Source organism: Nomascus leucogenys, chromosome 22a (assembly GCF_006542625.1).
Source record: "Nomascus leucogenys isolate Asia chromosome 22a, Asia_NLE_v1, whole genome shotgun sequence".
NCBI lineage: Eukaryota > Metazoa > Chordata > Mammalia > Primates > Hylobatidae > Nomascus > Nomascus leucogenys.
Window position 1 is genome coordinate 120,148,520 of NC_044402.1, and position 17,296 is coordinate 120,165,815.

Below are 17,296 nucleotides of genomic sequence, written 5' to 3' on the forward strand. Positions count from 1 at the left end.
GCTGCCCAAGATCACACACATAGGGGTGGATCCAGGATTGGGACATGGGTCTGCGGGAGGACAGAGCCCCGGCAGCTCCCAGAGCTTCCTTCCAGGCTCATCATCCCTGGCTCTGCCTGGCAGGAGCCGGCCCTCCCTGCAGGACTGCCTGGCCCACCCATGGTTGCAGGACGCCTACCTGATGAAGCTGCGCCGCCAGACGCTCACCTTCACCACCAACCGGCTCAAAGAGTTCCTGGGCGAGCAGCGGCGGCGCCGGGCTGAGGCTGCCACCCGCCACAAGGTGCTGCTGCGCTCCTACCCTGGCGGCCCCTAGAGGCACGGACCACAGCCAGGCCTCGGGCTTCAACTGGGGTTCCCACCAATGCCACGGGACATTCCAGGGCCCACGCTGAGCCAGGCGGGCCTGGGGCTTCGGTTACCACCAGCAGCAACATCTGGCCGGGCTCTTACCTCATAGACCTTCAAGGACAGAGACCCCAGGGCCTCGACCTGATGCCACCCCAGGCCAAAGCCAGAGTGGGAGACCCATTGGCCAGGCTGGGCAGGGTGGGAACAGGCAGAGGGACAAGAGGGGAATGGGGAAGTGGAGAGGAAAAGAAGTCGAGGGACAGGAAGGGGGAGGCTCTAGGAAGGTTCTGGGCTGGGGGTCAGTGCATCTCAGGGAGAACCAAGGAAGGTGGGCATGGCTGGAGAGGAGGAAAAGGAAGGAGTCCCGGGTGTCAGGGCAGTGGGCTGGGAGTCAGTGTGGCAAAGCGGGGGCAGGACACAGATACAGTGGCAGGGGCCCAGGGCCGGGACGTGAGAGAAGGCAGTGAGGCGGCGGAGGGAGAAGAGAGGACTCAGGTGGAGGTGGGGTGGGTCAGCTGTGAGCATCCCTCAGAGGAGAAACGTGGAGAGCTGGAGGCCAGCGGTCACTCACACTCGCTCTCTCCTCCTGTCCAGTGGATACAGCCCCAGGCGCTCTCTGCTGGCCCAAAGATGTCCCCACTGCCCCTCCATGGCCTTTGGCCTTCTTCCCATTCATATTTATTTATTTATTGACTTTTATGAAGTTTCCCCTTCCATCCGATCCCTACTGCCCATGTTGTCCTGACCATCCCTCCCAGCCATCCAGCTGTCTGTCTGTCTGTCACAAAGAAATAAAAATGGCAAGCAGCATAACCTGTGTGTCTATTGGGAGGGATGGCTGGAGGGGAAGATGGCTGGTGAGGGGTGAGTCCAGGACAGGGGCATTTAGCCCTCTCTGGGCATTCCCCAACACATACATTCAGGAATATACCAGCTAGCACTTTGGGTCCTTCCAACCCCCTCCCCTGACCCTCCTGGCCCCTCGCCTCTCCTTATTCCTGGAGGGAGGGGAGACTGTGGTCTGCTTCTCCCCTTGCAGTTTCCGGAATGCTGGCAGATCCACTGAACCCCCGCAACCAGGCTCTGGTAGCCCCCACCTCTTGTCACATGTTCCCTCATCACAATGTAGGGGATGCTGGGCTCTGAAATAGGCCAGCCCTCACCCCAATCCTGGCTCAGCCTCGTTCACTCTGCCCAGAAGACAGGCAGGAGCTCTGGTCCTGACCCCTGGAGCAGAGTGGGTTTCATCCTAATGGTTGGCGAGAGTAGGTAGTGTGAGGAGCTGCAGAAGAAACCAGGACAGGGAGGCTAAGGTGGCTGGATCACCTGAGGTCAGGAGTTCAAGACCAGCCTGGCCAACATGATGAAACCCTGTCTCTACTAAAAATACAAAAATTAGCCAGGCGTGGTGGTGCATACCTGTAATCTCAGCTACTCAGGAGGCTGAGGCAGGAGAATCGCTTAAACCTGGGAGGTGGAGGTTGCAATGAGCCAAGATTGCACCACTGCACTCCAGCCTGGGTGACAGAGCGAGACTCCATCTCAAAAAGAAACACTAGGACAGGCCCACACCCCTCGCCCTCCATGTCACAGCACAAATCAGAGCACATGGAGAGCACCAGCTGGGAGTGCTCTGGTCTGCTGTGTCCAGCATTTTCCTAGGGCTGAGGGGACACATCAGCCTGGACCTTCTGTCCACATGGCAAGTTAGGAGGTCTGCTGGGTGCTAAAGCACCTCAATTCTAGCCACACCCCTGCAGTGCCATAGAATGGTCACTGGGACCTAGGACTGAGCTGCCCTGCCCTGAGGTTGGGGACGAGGGGTTGGGGGGTTGGCAGGGACCCAGATCTCCTTGCCTCCAGAGGAAATGTTCCCCTCATCCCCACCTTCAAAATTCTGTTCTTGGCAAAGTAAAAGGAACAAAGCCTCTGACCAGGGGAGAGAGAGTTGACACTGCTGTGTTTCTGATGGAGGTTGAGGGCCCCTTGGCTCCAGCTCAGACAACCCTTTTGCCCAGCCCAGCCCAGCCTCTCTAGCTTCTCAGAACCCCAGGGAAGAGGCAAGCCCGATCATCATAAAATAACAGGATGTTAAAGCCAGCTGGAAGGGACCAGAACGACACCTTGCCTACCTGTCATTTTAGCGATGAAGATATACAGTTTGCCTGTGAGAATCTCCAATCCCCTACACACTGCAAGTGTTTTGTATAAAAATGAGGTGCCTGAACTCATATCTTGATAAATGGTAAAATTCCTCTCCCGTCCCCCCTCTGATCTTGAGCTCCCTTCCCATCTCCATTGGAAATGGCATGTGAACTGCTTGTTCCAAACCCAGAGGAGCAAAGGTAATTTATGTCAGCCGAGCTATGTCAAAATTGCTCTGATCAAAAGGTGACAGTGCCCCCATACTAGGGCGGGTAGTTCCAATGAATGGAAGCAATGCTTCTGCCCGGTGCCCGGCCTGGGCAGACTGGCCTCCAGGCAATCCCCAGAGGGGTTAACTGAACCCCTTCACCCCAGGTGGTCTGATGCCCCTATGCACCAATTTATGCCCTCAAAAAGGCATTGGGCAGACCTAGGGTTGGGGCCAGTAGTGGTGCTAATCTCCAAGGACAATGCAGTCTAAACAGCCCCTACCATGTGACACCGAGGGGAGTGAGTGGGGATGGGGAAGGCATGGAGGGGCTGCTATTCTCAAAAATTTTTCCCATCCCCTCCCGGTTTATCTCAGTTTACCGCCAGGGGGCACAGTGTGGAAGTGACAACCCTGGACTCCTGGGGTTGGGGGTAAGGGAAGAGTAAGGAGCTTCTGGATTGGTCTTGACAGCCACGTGGCCCTGTTGCCATTAGCTGTAGGGGCCCTGAGGCCCAAGCCCGATGCTACTCTGGCTTTATTCAGGGACACCCCCAAAACACTCAAACCCCTTAACCAACAGGGTGTGTTGTCTGACTATCCAGAGCCCAACCTGAGTGAAAAGCTGCCCCAGCAGGAAGCTGGATCTCTTGTCAGCTAGGGGCTGAATCTGGTCCTCCTGGGAGTTGGATGGATACCCTCTGCCCTGGGAGGGGACAGGGCAGCATCCAGCTGTCCAGCTGTCCAGGTGCTGACGCGAGGTGCACCTCAGAGCCGCTCGGGTTTCCCCCCACGGGCCTAGCCCAGCGGCTGAGCCAGCATCCCAGGCATCCGCAGGCTAAATAAAGAACCTGCCTGAGTCAGAGGGAGGTGGATGGGGTCCCGGGGGGCTTGGGGCAACCACGCCAAACAAGGCAAGGAGGGGAGCGATGTATAAAACCAGGCCCAGGGCTGAGCACCTGCCTGCACCCCTGCTGTGCCATCCAGAAGGGCTCTGTGCTGCCTGCAATCCAGCCAGTCGACTCAAGTCCCTAGGTCAACCCCTCCACGGTGAGTCCGATCCTCAGAGAAGCCGCAGACACCCCCATTCCTCTACCCCCCTGAATGTTCTGACCAGGGAGGAAAAGGTGGGAGCTGAAGGTGGGAGCCTCTGTCTCAGCCTGGACCCCCATATTTGTCGCCCACTCCCCAGATGTCTAAAGCAGCTCCTGCCAAAAAGCCAGTGGCTGCGGCCCCACCTCCTGGATGTACCCTGGACATCAATGACCCACAGGTCCAGAGTGCGGCCATTCGCATCCAGGCCTCTTACCGGGGCCACAGGTGAGAGGGAACCCCGGAGCCCTGTGGAGGAAGAGAGCTGCAGAGAGCGCATTCTTGAATGGGGTTTGGGTAAGGGCTGAGCAGCGTCAGGAGCCTTTAGAATGAGTGGTCTTAGGGGAAGGGTCGTTACTGAGGTATGGAGGAGTGGCCGGCAGGAATGCATCATCCTATCAGGGCAGCAGTTAAGGAGCAGTCCTCTTCCCTACCAAGCCACACGTTTAGGGGTCTGGCGGGCCCAGGGGGCAGGTAGGAGATGGTGCGCTCGCTAAGGGCTGTGGCCGGGCCTGTCTTGGGAGCTCTGGGCCCTGACTCGGCCCGCGGGTAGGTCCCGGAAGGAGCTGCGGGAGAAGGGGCCGCCGCGGGTGCTGGAGCCGCTGAAGGACGTGGTGCTGATCGAGGGCAGCGCGGCCAAGCTCACTTGCCGCATTTCGGCTTTCCCGGACCCATTCATCCGCTGGAGTAAGGACGGCAAGGAGCTACGTGACGGGCCCAAGTACCGCTACGTCTTCGAGGACCCTGACGTGGTGGCACTGGTGGTACGCGACGGCGAGCTGGCAGACCTGGGCCAGTACAGCATCAACGTCACCAACCCCTTCGGCCAGTGCTCTGACTCAGCGCGCATCCTCGTGGAAGGTACGCGTGCCCCGGGCTCAGCGCCAGGGCGCAGACCAGCACCACTCAGCCAGAGCCCGCAGCCCTGTCCAGCTGCGCGTGTTTACCTCTGGGCCTAGTTACAGGGTCCCCGCCAGCCCAGCTCTGGGCACGGCCTGGGGCGCATCGCCGCGCCAGCCAAGTGCATCCTTCCCTACCTTGGGATCCAGCTCCACCCGGGCTGAGCAGTCAGCTGTAGGCTTCCATCACGCGGCTCCGAGTCCCCAAGGTCACACAGCAAGCCAGAGGCAGAGCCAGGGTTGGACTCGGGTCTTCTGGCTCCCAACTCTGGGCAATTTCCACTACCCGGAGCGGTCTCTGAGGCACCGCGAGATGTGTGAACATTCAGGGGCTTTCGCCCGCCTTATCTCTCTTGATCCTCTATTCGACCCCGAGAAGCAGGAGAGGCAGGGATAAGTCCCTTTAACAGCCAAGGAGATGAAATCAGAGAGGCTAATGATTTGCTCAACGTCACACTGCGAGTTTAAACGCATCTGTATTTAGTGCCGGGTATTAGCTGGTGAGGTGATGCCCTGCCTCATCTCCGGGTCCTTCACGGAGTTTCGCTCCCCTTTCCTTCCGCTAGTCCCGGCGAAGATTCAAAAGGGACCCGACAACACTAAGGCGCGCAAAGGCACCACCGTGACGCTGACTGCGGAGATCCTAGGAGAGCCTGCGCCCGACGTGGGCTGGACCAAGGACGGGGAGGACATCGAGGAGGATGACAGGCGAGGGCCGGGACCTGTGGCACGGGCAGGGCCTGGGGCTGGAACCTGGGTAGGACTGAGCCCAGAAATCTGACTGGAGTGACGGGGGCGGGGACTGGGCGGCGAGGAACAGAGCTGGCTAAGGAGCCCGGTCCAGTGCGCCCGTGTACTGACCACGGCTCCGCCCTCCTCCCCGCCGCCCCTCCGCAGGGTGTTCTTCGAGATCGGCAGCACCACCACGACGCTGACCATTCGCCGGGCCACGCCCCAGGACAGCGGCAAGTACGAGGTGTACGTGGAGAACAGCCTGGGCATGGACCAGAGCTTCGCTCGCGTGGACGTGGCCTGAACGGCACCCCCGGACCTTCCGCCCTGGCGCCGAGCCCGGGGGTGGTGGGACCCACAGCCCTCCTCCAGCTTGCTTAATAAAGCTGCTCTCTGACCCTCCGCGTCTGTCCTGCTCTTCCGCGTCGCCATTCCCTCTCCCCCGCACCCGCGCCCACACGTATTCCAGACCCCCACGCCAAGGTCACAGCCTGTTGGAGTCACAGGGAGGTCTGGAGAGCGCCTAGCGCCGTGCTGCATTTCAGACAGTCAAACTGATAGAGTTGCCCTAGCCGTCCAAGGTGCCCTGACTTCCCAGGGGTACCGGCGGCTGGGCCCGGGACTCCGCCTTCTCTTTTGCGCGCCTCCAGCCCCAGCCCCTCGTGGCTGTTTGCCCCTGGCCCCGCCCCTTCCAGGGCTGGCCACACACTCCTGCTGTCCTTAGTCCCGTTTTCCTCTGGGACCCAGTTCCTCACTTCGGCTGCTGCCCCGAGGCCCATTCCCCAACAGCTGGGGTCCCAGTCTTAAGTTCCAGGTTGTGCTTCTCAGGCCCCACCCTTCTTCGCATTTAACCCCGCCCCGCGATCCCTTGGTCACGCCCCCGGACTTCAGCACCTCTCTCCTCTCCCATAAAGTTAGAAAGCGGGGAAAGGTTCAGACTACAATTCCCGGCAGACCCTGCGAATGAGTTCTCGCGACTTGCGAGAAGACACGTGCGCGGAAGGAGCTTGCAGTAGCGGGCGGCAGAGCTGGAGTAAAGGGAGCTAGTGGTAAAGGGAGCTGGTGGAGGGGTGGCGGCAGGGGTAAGGGGCAGGGGACGGCCTCTAGACGGAGAGCGGGCTCCGAGGTCCTGGCTGGCCCTCGGTGCGCCCGCGCCTGTGTTGGTCCCACAATCCCTGGCAATGAGAGGCCAGGGTTTATTGGACAGAGTCAGTTGTGGGGTTCAGAGGGTCAGCAATCAATCAATCCTCCGAATCCAGAGATTTAGACCCAGTCGTCCGTATTAGGACTGGAGGCGGGTCAATAGGTTCAGTGTTTGAGATGCCAAGGGAACCTGTCTTTTGATTTGGGGTTCAACGTACAGAGGTTAGTTTTAGGATTCATGTTCAGCATATAGAGGATTTTTGCTGGGATTAGGGGCTCATCAAATTCAGATCAGTGTTAGTTCAGTACTTGGGAGTTACGTTCAGGATTTAAGTTAAATATCTGAGGCTCACTCGGGGTTTGCTGTTCAATATTCAGGGTTCACTATTCGGATTCAGGGCTTAATATCTAGAATGAAGACGCAAGACTTTGGGAATCAGTGGGTTTGAGGCTTCAGTATTTTGAGGTTTGGGTCTGAGAAGGGAGTCTCTGCCAGGTTTCTGAATTTGCAGAATTTGTTCATGGCCAGAGGGAAGTCTTTTAGAGATCAAATTGTGGGGTGTGGATTTCAGAATTTGGGAGGAATCACCGTGAGGTTTGAAGGCCAACTGGAATCTGGGTTGGGATTTGGGATGTGTGGGATTTGTGAGGTTCTGTCCAGGCAGGGACTATATTGAGCTTTGGGTTTACATCTTGGGGGAGGGCTAAGTGCTGCTATTTGGGGTTTGGGGTTTGGTTGGGGTGTGAGATCTGAGCTTGATTTCTCTGCTGGGATTTGAGATGTGTGGGATTTGTGAGGTGTTGGGTCCAGGCAGAGACTATATTGAGCTTTGGGTTTACATCTTGGGAGAGGGCTAAGTGTTGCTATTTGGGTTTTGGGGCTTGGTTGGGGTAGGAGATCTGAGCTTGATTTCTCTGTTGGAATTTGAAGTTTAGGTAGCAGTCACCATTATGCTCAAAGCGGTGATCCTGATTGGAGGCCCTCAAAAGGGTGAGGTGCCAGGGGAATGGGGGGAGGATGTTGGGCTGGAGTGGTAGGCGGGATGGGGGCAGAGGAAGGCAGGAGGCCGAAATGTTCTCTCTTCTCTCCCAGGAACTCGCTTCAGACCTTTGTCTTTTGAGGTGCCCAAACCACTGTTTCCTGTGGCAGGGGTCCCTATGATCCAACACCATATTGAAGCCTGTGCCCAGGTAACCTCAGGGGCTCCCCTCTCTCACCTCACTTCCTGTTCATCTTCATGCTGTGTTTCCCCCTTTCCCAACCATGATCTCTTCCCACCAGGCATAACTCCAAGGACCATCATTCACAGATGACAATGTGAATGGCACCCCCTCAAGTTATGCTGTGCAGCTGCCCTGCTGTCTTCCCCTAATCTAGTTTCTCATCTGGCCTCTTCCTGCTCAGATTTCACTCCTATTTTTAAAATATGGAATGTGAGATCAGGCAAGGATCTTGGAGACGATGTAAAGCCGTAGCATGGAGACTCTTAATGATAACCAAGCACAAATTCATATCCTTGATCACTGTGATGGTCATTTCTTTATTGCTTTTCGTATTGAGCCAGGCAAGGTTTTGGTTTGAATTCAGTCTCTGCCTGCTGTGAGGCCTGCAACAAATAACACACCCTTTCTGACACTCAGTTTCCTTATGTGTCAAATGGGGGTGATTAGACCTACCTTGTTGGGTGGTGAAGCTTAGAAATGATATTTGTAAAATGGCTAGTACAACATAGACCCTTGATAAATGGTACCCTTACTTCATGCTGATCTTAAGCTTAGGCTGATAGATAATAAAAATGGGGGTGGGGGGAATGGATCAATGCAGCTTGGTAGGCAAAGTCTTTCTTAGAGTGAGTCCCAGTTCAGGTTGGTGGGGGTAATAATAATTGATTGAAAGATCAGGCCTGGCATGGTAGCTCATGTCTGTAATCCCAGTGCTTTTTGAGGCCAAGTTGGGAGGATCACTTGAGGCCAGAAGTTCTAGCCTAGCTTTGGCAACATCAAGAGACCCCTTCTCTACAAAAAGTTTAAAAACTAGCTAGATGTGATGGCCTGGCTGTAGTCCTAGCTGCTCTAGAGGCTGACGCAGGTGGTGACATGGCTGTAGTCCTCAATACTCAGGAGGCTGAGGTGGGAGGATCGCTTGAGCCCAGGAGGTGGAGGCTGCAGTGAGCCAAAATCATGCCACTGCACTCCAGCCTGGGCAACAGAGCGAGACCCTTTTTCACAAAAATAAAACAAAACGAAAAAAGATCAGGCCTCTGACTTCCTCCAGATTGCTCATTGTCCATAGGAGAAAATAGCCCAGAGTGGTGAGTGCCCTGGGGCCCCACAGCTGAGACTGAAACTGGTTTCTGGACTTTGGACCAGCATCAAGGATTTCCCCAACATCCCCTCCTATTAGATATTCTTCCTCCCAGCCTCTTCCCTTGTCCTCAGGTCCCTGGGATGCAGGAGATTCTGCTCATTGGCTTCTACCAACCTGATGAGCCCCTCACCCAGTTCCTAGAAGCCGCCCAGCAGGAGTTTAACCTTCCAGTCAGGTGTTTGTGCACACAATTTTATATGGGGGGCGGGGGTGGGGAGGCCCTAGGCCTCTGAGTTCTTGGGAGTGGGTTGAGTCAGCATTTGCCAGAGTTCATCCTCACCTACTAGAAGGATTCTTATTTGGACATCGCTGAATCCCTGAATATATAGAGTTTCTCTGTGGGCGTTGGGCAGGAGTACTCCTGGGAGCGAGCGGTGGGGGTCAAGTGCCCTGGCTTATGGTATCTATTTCCTAAGATCCACTGAGCTGGCTCTCGGGTCCCTGGGGACAGGTACCTGCAGGAATTTGCCCCCCTAGGCACAGGGGGTGGTCTCTACCATTTTCGAGACCAGATCCTGGCTGGGAGCCCCGAGGCATTCTTCGTGCTCAATGCTGATGTCTGCTCCGACTTCCCCTTGAGTGCTATGTTGGAAGCCCACCGACGCCAGCGTCACCCTTTCTTACTCCTTGGCACTACGGTGAGGGGGTCAGGAGGGCTGGAGGGTGTAGAGGAGGTGATCCCAAGAGCTTCCCGGAATTCAGGGTGTTGGGGAGGCAGGGGCGCTCCGGGAGTTGGTGTGGGAGCTGGCGTCAGGAGGGAGATGCGCTGCTCTGGCAGGCATGGAGGTGTTAGTGGAGACCCCGAGCCCTCTGGCTGTTCAGAAGTAGGGAGGGGGAGAGCAGCTGTCAGTTTCCACCCTTGCTGAAGGCCTGTCAGTGGCAGAGCTGCATGCCAGGTGCTGTAGGGGAGGGAAAGAAAGAAAAAACAGACGTGGCTGCCCTGGAGCAGGCAGGTCACTGTCTCAGGTGTGTCTGTCTTTCAGGCTAACAGGACGCAATCCCTCAACTACGGCTGCATCGTTGAGAATCCACAGACACACGAGGTGAGAGCAGAGAGGGGGCTGGGTGGGTGCCTACTCTGTGTCATCATCCCCTCTACCTCAGGCCTCTAGAGAATGCTGGCACAGTATGGGGTGGGCCCTAGTCTTGTCAGACAGGTGAGACACTCCCGATTAATCATCTTATATCCCTTTAAGAGAGATTGACCAGGGGGAGGGGGAAATAGATAATTTCCCTGGGAGTGGTGCTGTAATAAATGTATGCACAGTGCATGATGGGAACACCAAGGGGGTCCCAACCCAGCCTTACCGGGGTGGGAGTAGGGAGGGCTTCCTGGAGGAAGCAAGGTCTGAGCGGAGTCCCATTTGTCTAGATGACAGAGGAGACAGGAAGGTGCTACAGGCAGAGAGAATGGCAGGTGTAAACGCCTGGAAGCAGGAAATAACATACCGGAGGCAGGAGCATGATAGGCAAGGCAGCAGGGCTCTGTCTTGGTTTGTGAAACTCCCTTCTCCTAAGCCCCTCGACTTTCACATTCATTCATTCATTCATTTATTCATTTATTTATTTATTTATTTTGAGACAAGGTCTCACTTTGTCTTCCAGGCTGGAGTGCAGTGGCACGATCTTGGGTCACTGCATCCTCGACCTCCCAGGTTTAAGCCATCCTCCCACTTCAGCCCCCCAAGTAGCTGGGACTATAGGCGTGAGCCACCACGCCCAGCAAATTTTTTTTTTTTTTTTTTTTTTTGAGACAGAGTCTCACTCTGTTGCCCAGGCTGGAGTGCAGTGGTGCCATCTCGGCTCACTGCAGCCTCTGCCTCCTGGGTTCAAGCCGTTCTCCTGCCTTAGCCTCCTGAGTAGCTGGAATTACAGTCATGTGCCAGGCTAATTTTTGTATTTTTAGTAGAGACAGGCTTTCGTCATATTGCCCAGGCTGGTCTCGAACTCCTGAGCTCAAGTGATCCACCTACTTCAGCCTTCCAAAGTGCTAGGATTATAGGCATGAGCCACCACCATACCTGGCATCACATACCCCTTTTATTTGTTTGCGCTTTAATATAAAACATACATATAAACACGCACACACACATGCATGTACACACCTCTACACATATAGTTTTGTGCTCAGCACCAGGTAGGTGTGAGAGAAACAGAGCCAAATGGGTGCAGTCCCTGCCTCTTGGGCACTGTCAGTCTAATAGGAGTGACAGAATCAAAAGACAACCTTTGCAAATGACACAATGCCATGGGTGAGGCGTGGCCAGAGTTCAGGAGTGCCCAGGCATGAATAGCTAACTCTGGGGCCAGCAAGAGAGGACGCACAGAAAGAGTGACAGTGTCACCTGGGTTTGGAAAGGTGGGCTTTCCAGATGAAGAGATGAGAAAGGCCATTCCAGGCACAGGCATGCAGTCGGGTGGAAATGCATCTGAGAGGTAAGCGGTGGGGAGGATCAGGCAGGGAAAGCCAGGGACTTTGGATTTATCTGAAGGTGAATCAAGTGAAGGGCAGTCATCTCAGGGTTTAAAGCCAGGCAGCAGGAGGATGCGGACGCGCACTGCATTTTAGCCAGGCCACCCTGGCAGCGGGGAGGAGAAGCAGGAAGGGTCTGGAAATCAGGTCTTAGGGGACTGTGGCGGTAGTCCCTTCTTCTACTGAACCCAGCCTGCTCTGTCCTCAGGTATTGCACTATGTGGAGAAACCCAGCACATTTATCAGTGACATCATCAACTGCGGCATCTACCTCTTTTCTCCTGAAGCCCTGAAGCCTCTTCGGGATGTCTTCCAGCGTAATCAGCAGGATGGGCAATTGTGAGGCAGGCCCCATAGCCCTGTGACCCCAAGTACCCCCAGTCGCGGACCCCAACACATACCAGTCTCTGCAGGCTCCATCTCAACTTGCTCACCTTCCTCCTCCCCTCTCCCTTCTCCACTTGCCATCTCCAGCAGAGCCTCCTGAGTCCCTCCCCTTCTAACCTCATTCTGTCCCTCTTCCTTATCCATCCCAGTTCCTCCTCTGTCACTGCCTGCCCACTCCCCTTCTGGTTCATTTCTCCTAAGCCCTGAGTGTCCCAGAGACGTCTTTCAGAACAGACGGCAACACACAATTGGGCGCACACACGCTCGGGTGCAGACGTGTGCACGTGCACACACAGACAGACATGCACACTCTCAGGCTGAGGCTCCCCTTGGAACATAGCACCTAGAGCCCTGCTTGCCAGTCCCAGGGTCTTCCCTCCTAGGGCTAGAAGCTGTTCCCTTCTAGGGATCCTTGCCTTACCCCCACATCGCCCCATCTAAGGCCTCCTCTGCTCATAGCCATTTCTCACTCCCACCCATGTCTCTGCTTCCCTCTCCATCTCTCCTGGCCTGTCTGTCTCTGTCTCTGCTGAGCTGGCATCTCTACCATCTCTCTCCCCCTCTCTTTCTGTGACTGTCTCTGCCCTCACCAGCTGCCTTGCTCTGGGGTGAGTCTGTCTGTGTTTCATTCCATCCAATGAGGGGGAGGGTAACTTGGAAGGGGTGAAGGGCTGAATGGGGATGAGAATGTGAAAATGGGGGGAACTCCTTCTGGAAATGGGGCAGGGATGGGAAGCAGGCCTCTGCCTGGGGCTCCTTTGTGACAGCACCCACCCAAGCGGGGGCTGGGTGGGAGAGGTTCCTGGGATGTGAGCAGCCCTTTGGAGAGGACCGGACCAGACCTGGAGAGAGGGGCTTAGAGAGGTGGTAGGAATCCTCCCACTCCTGTCCCTGGGAGACTGTGTTAGCCCCACAGTCGGGGCTCAGCTGGGGGACTGATGTCAGCATTCTTCCTCTTTGCCAGGGAGGACTCACCAGGCTTGTGGCCAGGAGCAGGTACCATCCGCCTAGAGCAGGATGTGTTTTCAGCCCTGGCAGGGCAGGGCCAGATATACGTGCATCTCACTGATGGTATCTGGAGCCAGATCAAGTCCGCAGGGTATGGAAGGCTGGGTCCCCTGGGGATTGAAACTTTGGGGTGGTGGGCACAGGCCCTGCTGACCCCTGAGCCCCTTCCCCCCTTGTGGCCCCCAGTTCAGCCCTCTACGCCTCCCGCCTGTACCTGAGCCGATACCAGGACACTCACCCAGAACGGCTGGCCAAGCACACCCCAGGGGGCCCATGGATCCGAGGTACCCAGCCTGCCCCAATTCCTAACCTTTGGCTTCCACCCTAGTCTCTCTGCCCTCTGAACCAGGATTCTTGACCTCAAGTCCAGAGTTAAAGCCTCAATCCCTGCCCCTTCTGATCAAATTTGGTTTGGGATATTTGCCCCCAGGGCCTCTCTTCTGCTTCTAGGGAATGTGTACATCCACCCGACCGCCAAGGTGGCCCCCTCGGCTGTGGTGAGCGCTGGTCCCAGCCCCAGGGAGGGAAGGGTGGTGGTCGGATGGATGGAGGATGCCCACGCTACCTGAGTTCTGGGTGCCAGTTTCTTCACTTTGTCACAGCCTATTGTGTGTCCTCGAGCAGGTCACTTCTGCCTTATCTGTTCTAGAAGGGAGTTGGATTTGGGGATCCTCCAAGTCCCTCCAGGGTTTATGGTGTGTGCTTCTCTCCACAGCTGGGCCCCAATGTCTCCATCGGGAAGGGGGTGACCGTGGGTGAGGGTGTGCGGCTCCGGGAGAGCATTGTCCTCCATGGAGCCACGTTGCAGGTAGGTACGAGCATACATAGCAGCATGTGACACCCCAAGAGGCTGTGGGGAGGGCCCAGGCATCCCCCCAAGAACAGAGAAGGGTGAACGCCATGGGCTCTGCATTTGGACGCACCTCACACTCTCTGGTTCCTGCTGCCTCCTGCCCCTTCCCCTTACCTTTCACCGTCCTCTTTGGCAGGAGCACACGTGTGTTCTGCATAGCATCGTGGGCTGGGGGAGCACCGTGGGACGCTGGGCCCGCGTGGAGGGTACCCCCAATGACCCCAACCCCAATGATCCCCGAGCCCGCATGGACAGTGAGAGCCTCTTCAAGGACGGGAAGCTGCTGCCTGCCATCACCATCCTGGGTATGGCTTCCCGGGGGCCAGGGCTGGGGGAACCCCACAGCTGATGGCCAGTGGCCCCGGGGAGCATTCGTTCCTCCGTGTGCACACGTGTTTCTTCTTTTAGCGAATAGTTACCAAGGGCCTGCTGTGTGCCAGGCCCTGTGTGAGTCACCAGGGGCATGAGACCAGGGGCACAGATGGGCAGGAGGGGTCCCTCCCTGCTGGCAGTGGCCCCCAGCTCCCTGCCCCTGTCTCCCCTCCCATGACCTCCCCTGGTGCTCTCATCCATGCTGCAGGCTGCCGAGTCCGGATCCCTGCCGAGGTGCTCATCCTGAACTCGATTGTTCTGCCACACAAGGAACTGAGCCGAAGCTTCACCAACCAGATCATCCTCTGAGTGGGGCTGCCAGAAGGCCCCCAGCTCCTACCCACTCCCCTTGGGGCTGCCGCCTGCTTGGCCAGCCTCTGTCCAGAAAGGACCAGAGAAAGCCAGGCAGGATTGTCACACGCCGGGGAGCAATGTGGGTGGCCTGGGGACTCCTGGGTTTTCTCCCTCCCGACTCCCTAATAAACCCCGTGAACCTTGGAGCCAGCACGGACTGTACTTATGTCTGGGCTAGGGGTGGGGGCGGAAGCGGGGCAGCTGAGTCAGGCCCCCCCACATTAGCATTTAAATTGGAGTCGTTGCTGTGGGCTCATGAATAATGAATCTGGAGCCCTGGTAAATCTCCCCCTCCCACTGCCTCGGCCTCGTGCTGCTCGGGAGGAAGGCCCTCAAGGCTCCCCAGCCTCCCTGGCACCCCCCTTCACCCCTGCCTCCCTGCATCCCTGTTCCTCCTCACCGGGCCTGGCTCAGGCCCCCATGTGCAAGGATTCCGAAGGGAAGGGTGAAGGATTTCGGTTGGGCAGCGGGCACAGGAACCGGGGCCACAGGCCTAGAGGCTGATCCCCACCGCCCGCTCTGCTTGGTTCCCGCCGAGCCCAGCCCTGGCCGGTTTTCCGCTTTGCCAGCTCCATCTGCTCCCAGCTTGGCTTTTGGCAGGGTGGGGGTTTCACCTCTGCCGGAGGCCTCATGTCTGTCTTCTACTCCCCTGGCAGGCTGGGTGGGCCTGAGCCGGTGCCATTCTCTTCGGAAGCACAGTGGGAGGTACCCTGTTCTGGGAAGGCCCTTACCACCTCCTGTCTCCCGGCCCTGCCCTTTGGGAGGTTTCAGCCCTCCTCTCCCAGCCATCTCATGTTTGCCCATGACCCCCATGTGCCCCTCTCGGTGCCCCCCTTCCCCAGCTGTGGGTGCGGAGCTGTGTTGCCAGACGAGCTGGTAATGATCGTAATCTGCTAATTGAGAGGAATCTAATTACCCAAAGAGAATAGGGGGTGCAGGGCGTGGGTGGGAGAAAGGAGGGGTCCTGGCAGCAGGCAGGGGTGGCAGGCAGCAGGGTGCTGGGGCCTTGTTATCAGCACCAGGCTCTGGGACAGAACCCGGCTCTGGGACAGAACCCAGGGTTTCATAGGTTCATAGCCCGGCAGTTAGGAAGCTGTGCTTTCTCAGGAGCTGGACTGAGGGTGACTTGGGGATTGGGCCAGATGTGACCTCCCAGGCCTCTCAGGTCCTGTGGGCTGTGTGCCAACATGTAGGGAACGATCTACACAGTGTGGGGTTTAGCAGTCCTGACCTATAAGCTGTCCCTAGTTCCTCAGTTCCTCCTGTCCCGGCCTCCAGCCCAGACCTTCATTATCTCTCTTCATGGGAGTGGGAGGGGCTGCAGGTCCCCACTCTGGGCTGGGGTCATCACCCCAAGGAAGGGGCTGGGAAAGGGTGGGCCATAGGACCAGGGGCTAGGTCCCTTCCCTCTCCTCCCCCTAGTCCTGACCCTTCTGTTCCGAGTGGTTGGCAGAGGCCATGGCAGCTCCATCATAAATATGATAATTTAATTATTTTCTCAGCAAAACACCGTGAAATCCAATAAGTCTGTGTCAGGCCCTGGCCCCCGGGATCCCCCTCCTAGACCCAGGGGGGTGGGGACATGGTGGGGAGAGGCAGTGGAAGGGGAAAGGGTCAGTGTTTGAAGGGGGGTGCCGCTAGCGAAGCTGAGGTCTTTGTAACATGCCCCCCAGATTGAAGGAGTCACCGTTGTTGGGGGAGTCTAAGAAGGACATGCCCCCCCACTCCTTCCCAGCCCACTTCTGTGCTGGGAGGGACCTAAAGTCCCATCCATCCCTGAGAGACCCGAAATGGAGCACCTGCCCTTGGACGGGGTGCAGGGAGCCCCCTTGTCCACCGCTGCTGGGACCCTGTGCCCAACGATCATTGGCCGTGTAGAGGTAGGAGGGCGCCAGCCCGGGGAGGGTCTGGGAAGGGAGAAACAAGAGGGAACTGGGGTGGGAAGTGGGGGATGAGCGGGGGAGGGATGCGGGGGAGGGGTGCGCTCCTGCCATTAGTGCTTCTTTCAGTTTCCATAAAAAGATTATTCTGTAAAATCAGCGAGGGGGAGCAAGCTGGGGGCCGGGGAGGGGGGTGGGTCCCTGGCACCAAGCTGGATGGGGCGACAGGGGAGGAGAGCCGGGGACAGGGACTGAGTGTGGAGAGAAATTTGGATGGGCTTCAGGAGCCAGCCGAGGGGGAAAGGCTGAGCCAAGAACACAGACTAGGGGGAGGCTGGCCAGGACAGGGTGAGGTGGGGGCAGAGCCCTCATCTCCCTCCCGTCCCCTAGGCCAGGCTGCCAGGGGGCTCAGTCCCACCTCCATCTCAATCCCCTCCCCCTGGCACTTAGCAGCCATTATCGGGGGAGCAGATTGCAGCCCCCTCCCCCTCTCTGGGAAGCAGGCACAGCTGGGGCCCCACCACATCTGCTGCATCCGCACGGAGCACAGCTGGGTGTGCCTAGAGCTGCACTCCCCAAAACACAAAGGGGGTGGAAAGGGGTGGGCGGGAGCCAAGGAGAGCCCAGACCCCTGAGACAGACACACTGACACCTCTGCCAACAGACACATACTCCTTGAGGCGAAGCTACACCCACCGACACACGCTCCCTCGTGTGCAGAGACGGGAGAACTGGCAAACATGCAATTACCCGGCCCCGCCCGCCACCCCCGCTCCCCTTCCCCAGCCCCTCCTGCTCCCCTTCCTTCCCCGAGGCTCCCCTCTGCCGCCATGGCCACCTCTGAACTGCCCTGGTCTCTGGTCTGGAGGGAGTGGGGGGCCTCACCCACCCCAAGTACATCCTGGGAGGCTCAGAGAGCAGGAGGGCAGGGGGTGGTGAGGAGTGTCTGAGTTCGAGGGGTGATCCCTGGGAAGCCATCTGCCCTCCTTCCAAGCCCACACCCCTCCCCATGAAGAAGCCCCCTCTGAAAC

At 57.5% G+C, this 17,296-nt stretch overlaps 3 protein-coding genes across 13 annotated transcripts in view; all 3 read left to right on the top strand.

Annotated features, from left to right (window-relative positions):
- Positions 1–1,161, top strand: part of SPEG (striated muscle enriched protein kinase) — a 51,769-nt gene extending 50,608 nt beyond the window's left edge. For all 5 annotated transcript variants that reach the window (XM_030802466.1, XM_030802462.1, XM_030802463.1 and 2 more), the window contains one exon: positions 124–1,161. In XM_030802466.1, the coding sequence (XP_030658326.1) occupies positions 124–316 (193 nt within the window). In that variant the 3' untranslated portion in view covers positions 317–1,161. The remainder of the gene's footprint in view (positions 1–123) is intronic.
- Positions 1,162–3,896: 2,735 nt separating this feature from the next.
- On the top strand, positions 3,897–5,829 carry SPEGNB (SPEG neighbor). The gene is made up of 4 exons (XM_030802469.1): positions 3,897–4,024; positions 4,350–4,657; positions 5,262–5,403; positions 5,593–5,829. The coding sequence occupies exons 1-4, from the start codon at positions 3,897–3,899 to the stop codon at positions 5,729–5,731; spliced, it is 717 nt and encodes a 238-aa protein (XP_030658329.1). The 3' UTR covers positions 5,732–5,829.
- Positions 5,830–6,402: 573 nt separating this feature from the next.
- Positions 6,403–14,535, top strand: GMPPA (GDP-mannose pyrophosphorylase A). 7 transcript variants are annotated; one of them, XM_030802470.1, is made up of 14 exons: positions 6,403–6,476; positions 7,502–7,561; positions 7,664–7,761; positions 9,010–9,113; positions 9,390–9,576; positions 9,922–9,981; positions 11,620–11,750; positions 12,392–12,406; positions 12,763–12,897; positions 12,993–13,090; positions 13,257–13,303; positions 13,522–13,614; positions 13,796–13,964; positions 14,240–14,535. In XM_030802470.1, exons 2-14 carry the CDS (start codon positions 7,522–7,524, stop codon positions 14,338–14,340), a joined length of 1,278 nt encoding a protein of 425 aa, XP_030658330.1. In that variant the 5' UTR covers positions 6,403–6,476; positions 7,502–7,521; the 3' UTR covers positions 14,341–14,535. The 7 variants fall into 7 exon arrangements, with proteins under 7 accessions (XP_030658330.1, XP_030658334.1, XP_030658331.1 ...); XM_030802471.1 differs by having other exon boundaries at positions 6,416–6,476; positions 7,507–7,561; XM_030802473.1 differs by having other exon boundaries at positions 6,420–6,792.
- The last annotated feature ends 2,761 nt before the right edge of the window (positions 14,536–17,296 follow it).

Bases quoted from the DNA above. Each gene is read 5' to 3' on its own strand.
- SPEGNB (XM_030802469.1), top strand. From the start codon at position 3,897: ATGTCTAAAGCAGCTCCTGCCAAAAAGCCAGTGGCTGCGGCCCCACCT. The intron at 4,025-4,349 runs GTGAGAGGGAAC...GCCCGCGGGTAG, and splicing joins GCCTCTTACCGGGGCCACAG to GTCCCGGAAGGAGCTGCGGG. The intron at 4,658-5,261 runs GTACGCGTGCCC...TCCTTCCGCTAG, and splicing joins AGCGCGCATCCTCGTGGAAG to TCCCGGCGAAGATTCAAAAG.
- GMPPA (XM_030802470.1), top strand. From the start codon at position 7,522: ATGCTCAAAGCGGTGATCCTGATTGGAGGCCCTCAAAAGG. The intron at 9,982-11,619 runs GTGAGAGCAGAG...CTCTGTCCTCAG, and splicing joins AGAATCCACAGACACACGAG to GTATTGCACTATGTGGAGAA. The intron at 12,898-12,992 runs GTATGGAAGGCT...TGTGGCCCCCAG, and splicing joins AGCCAGATCAAGTCCGCAGG to TTCAGCCCTCTACGCCTCCC.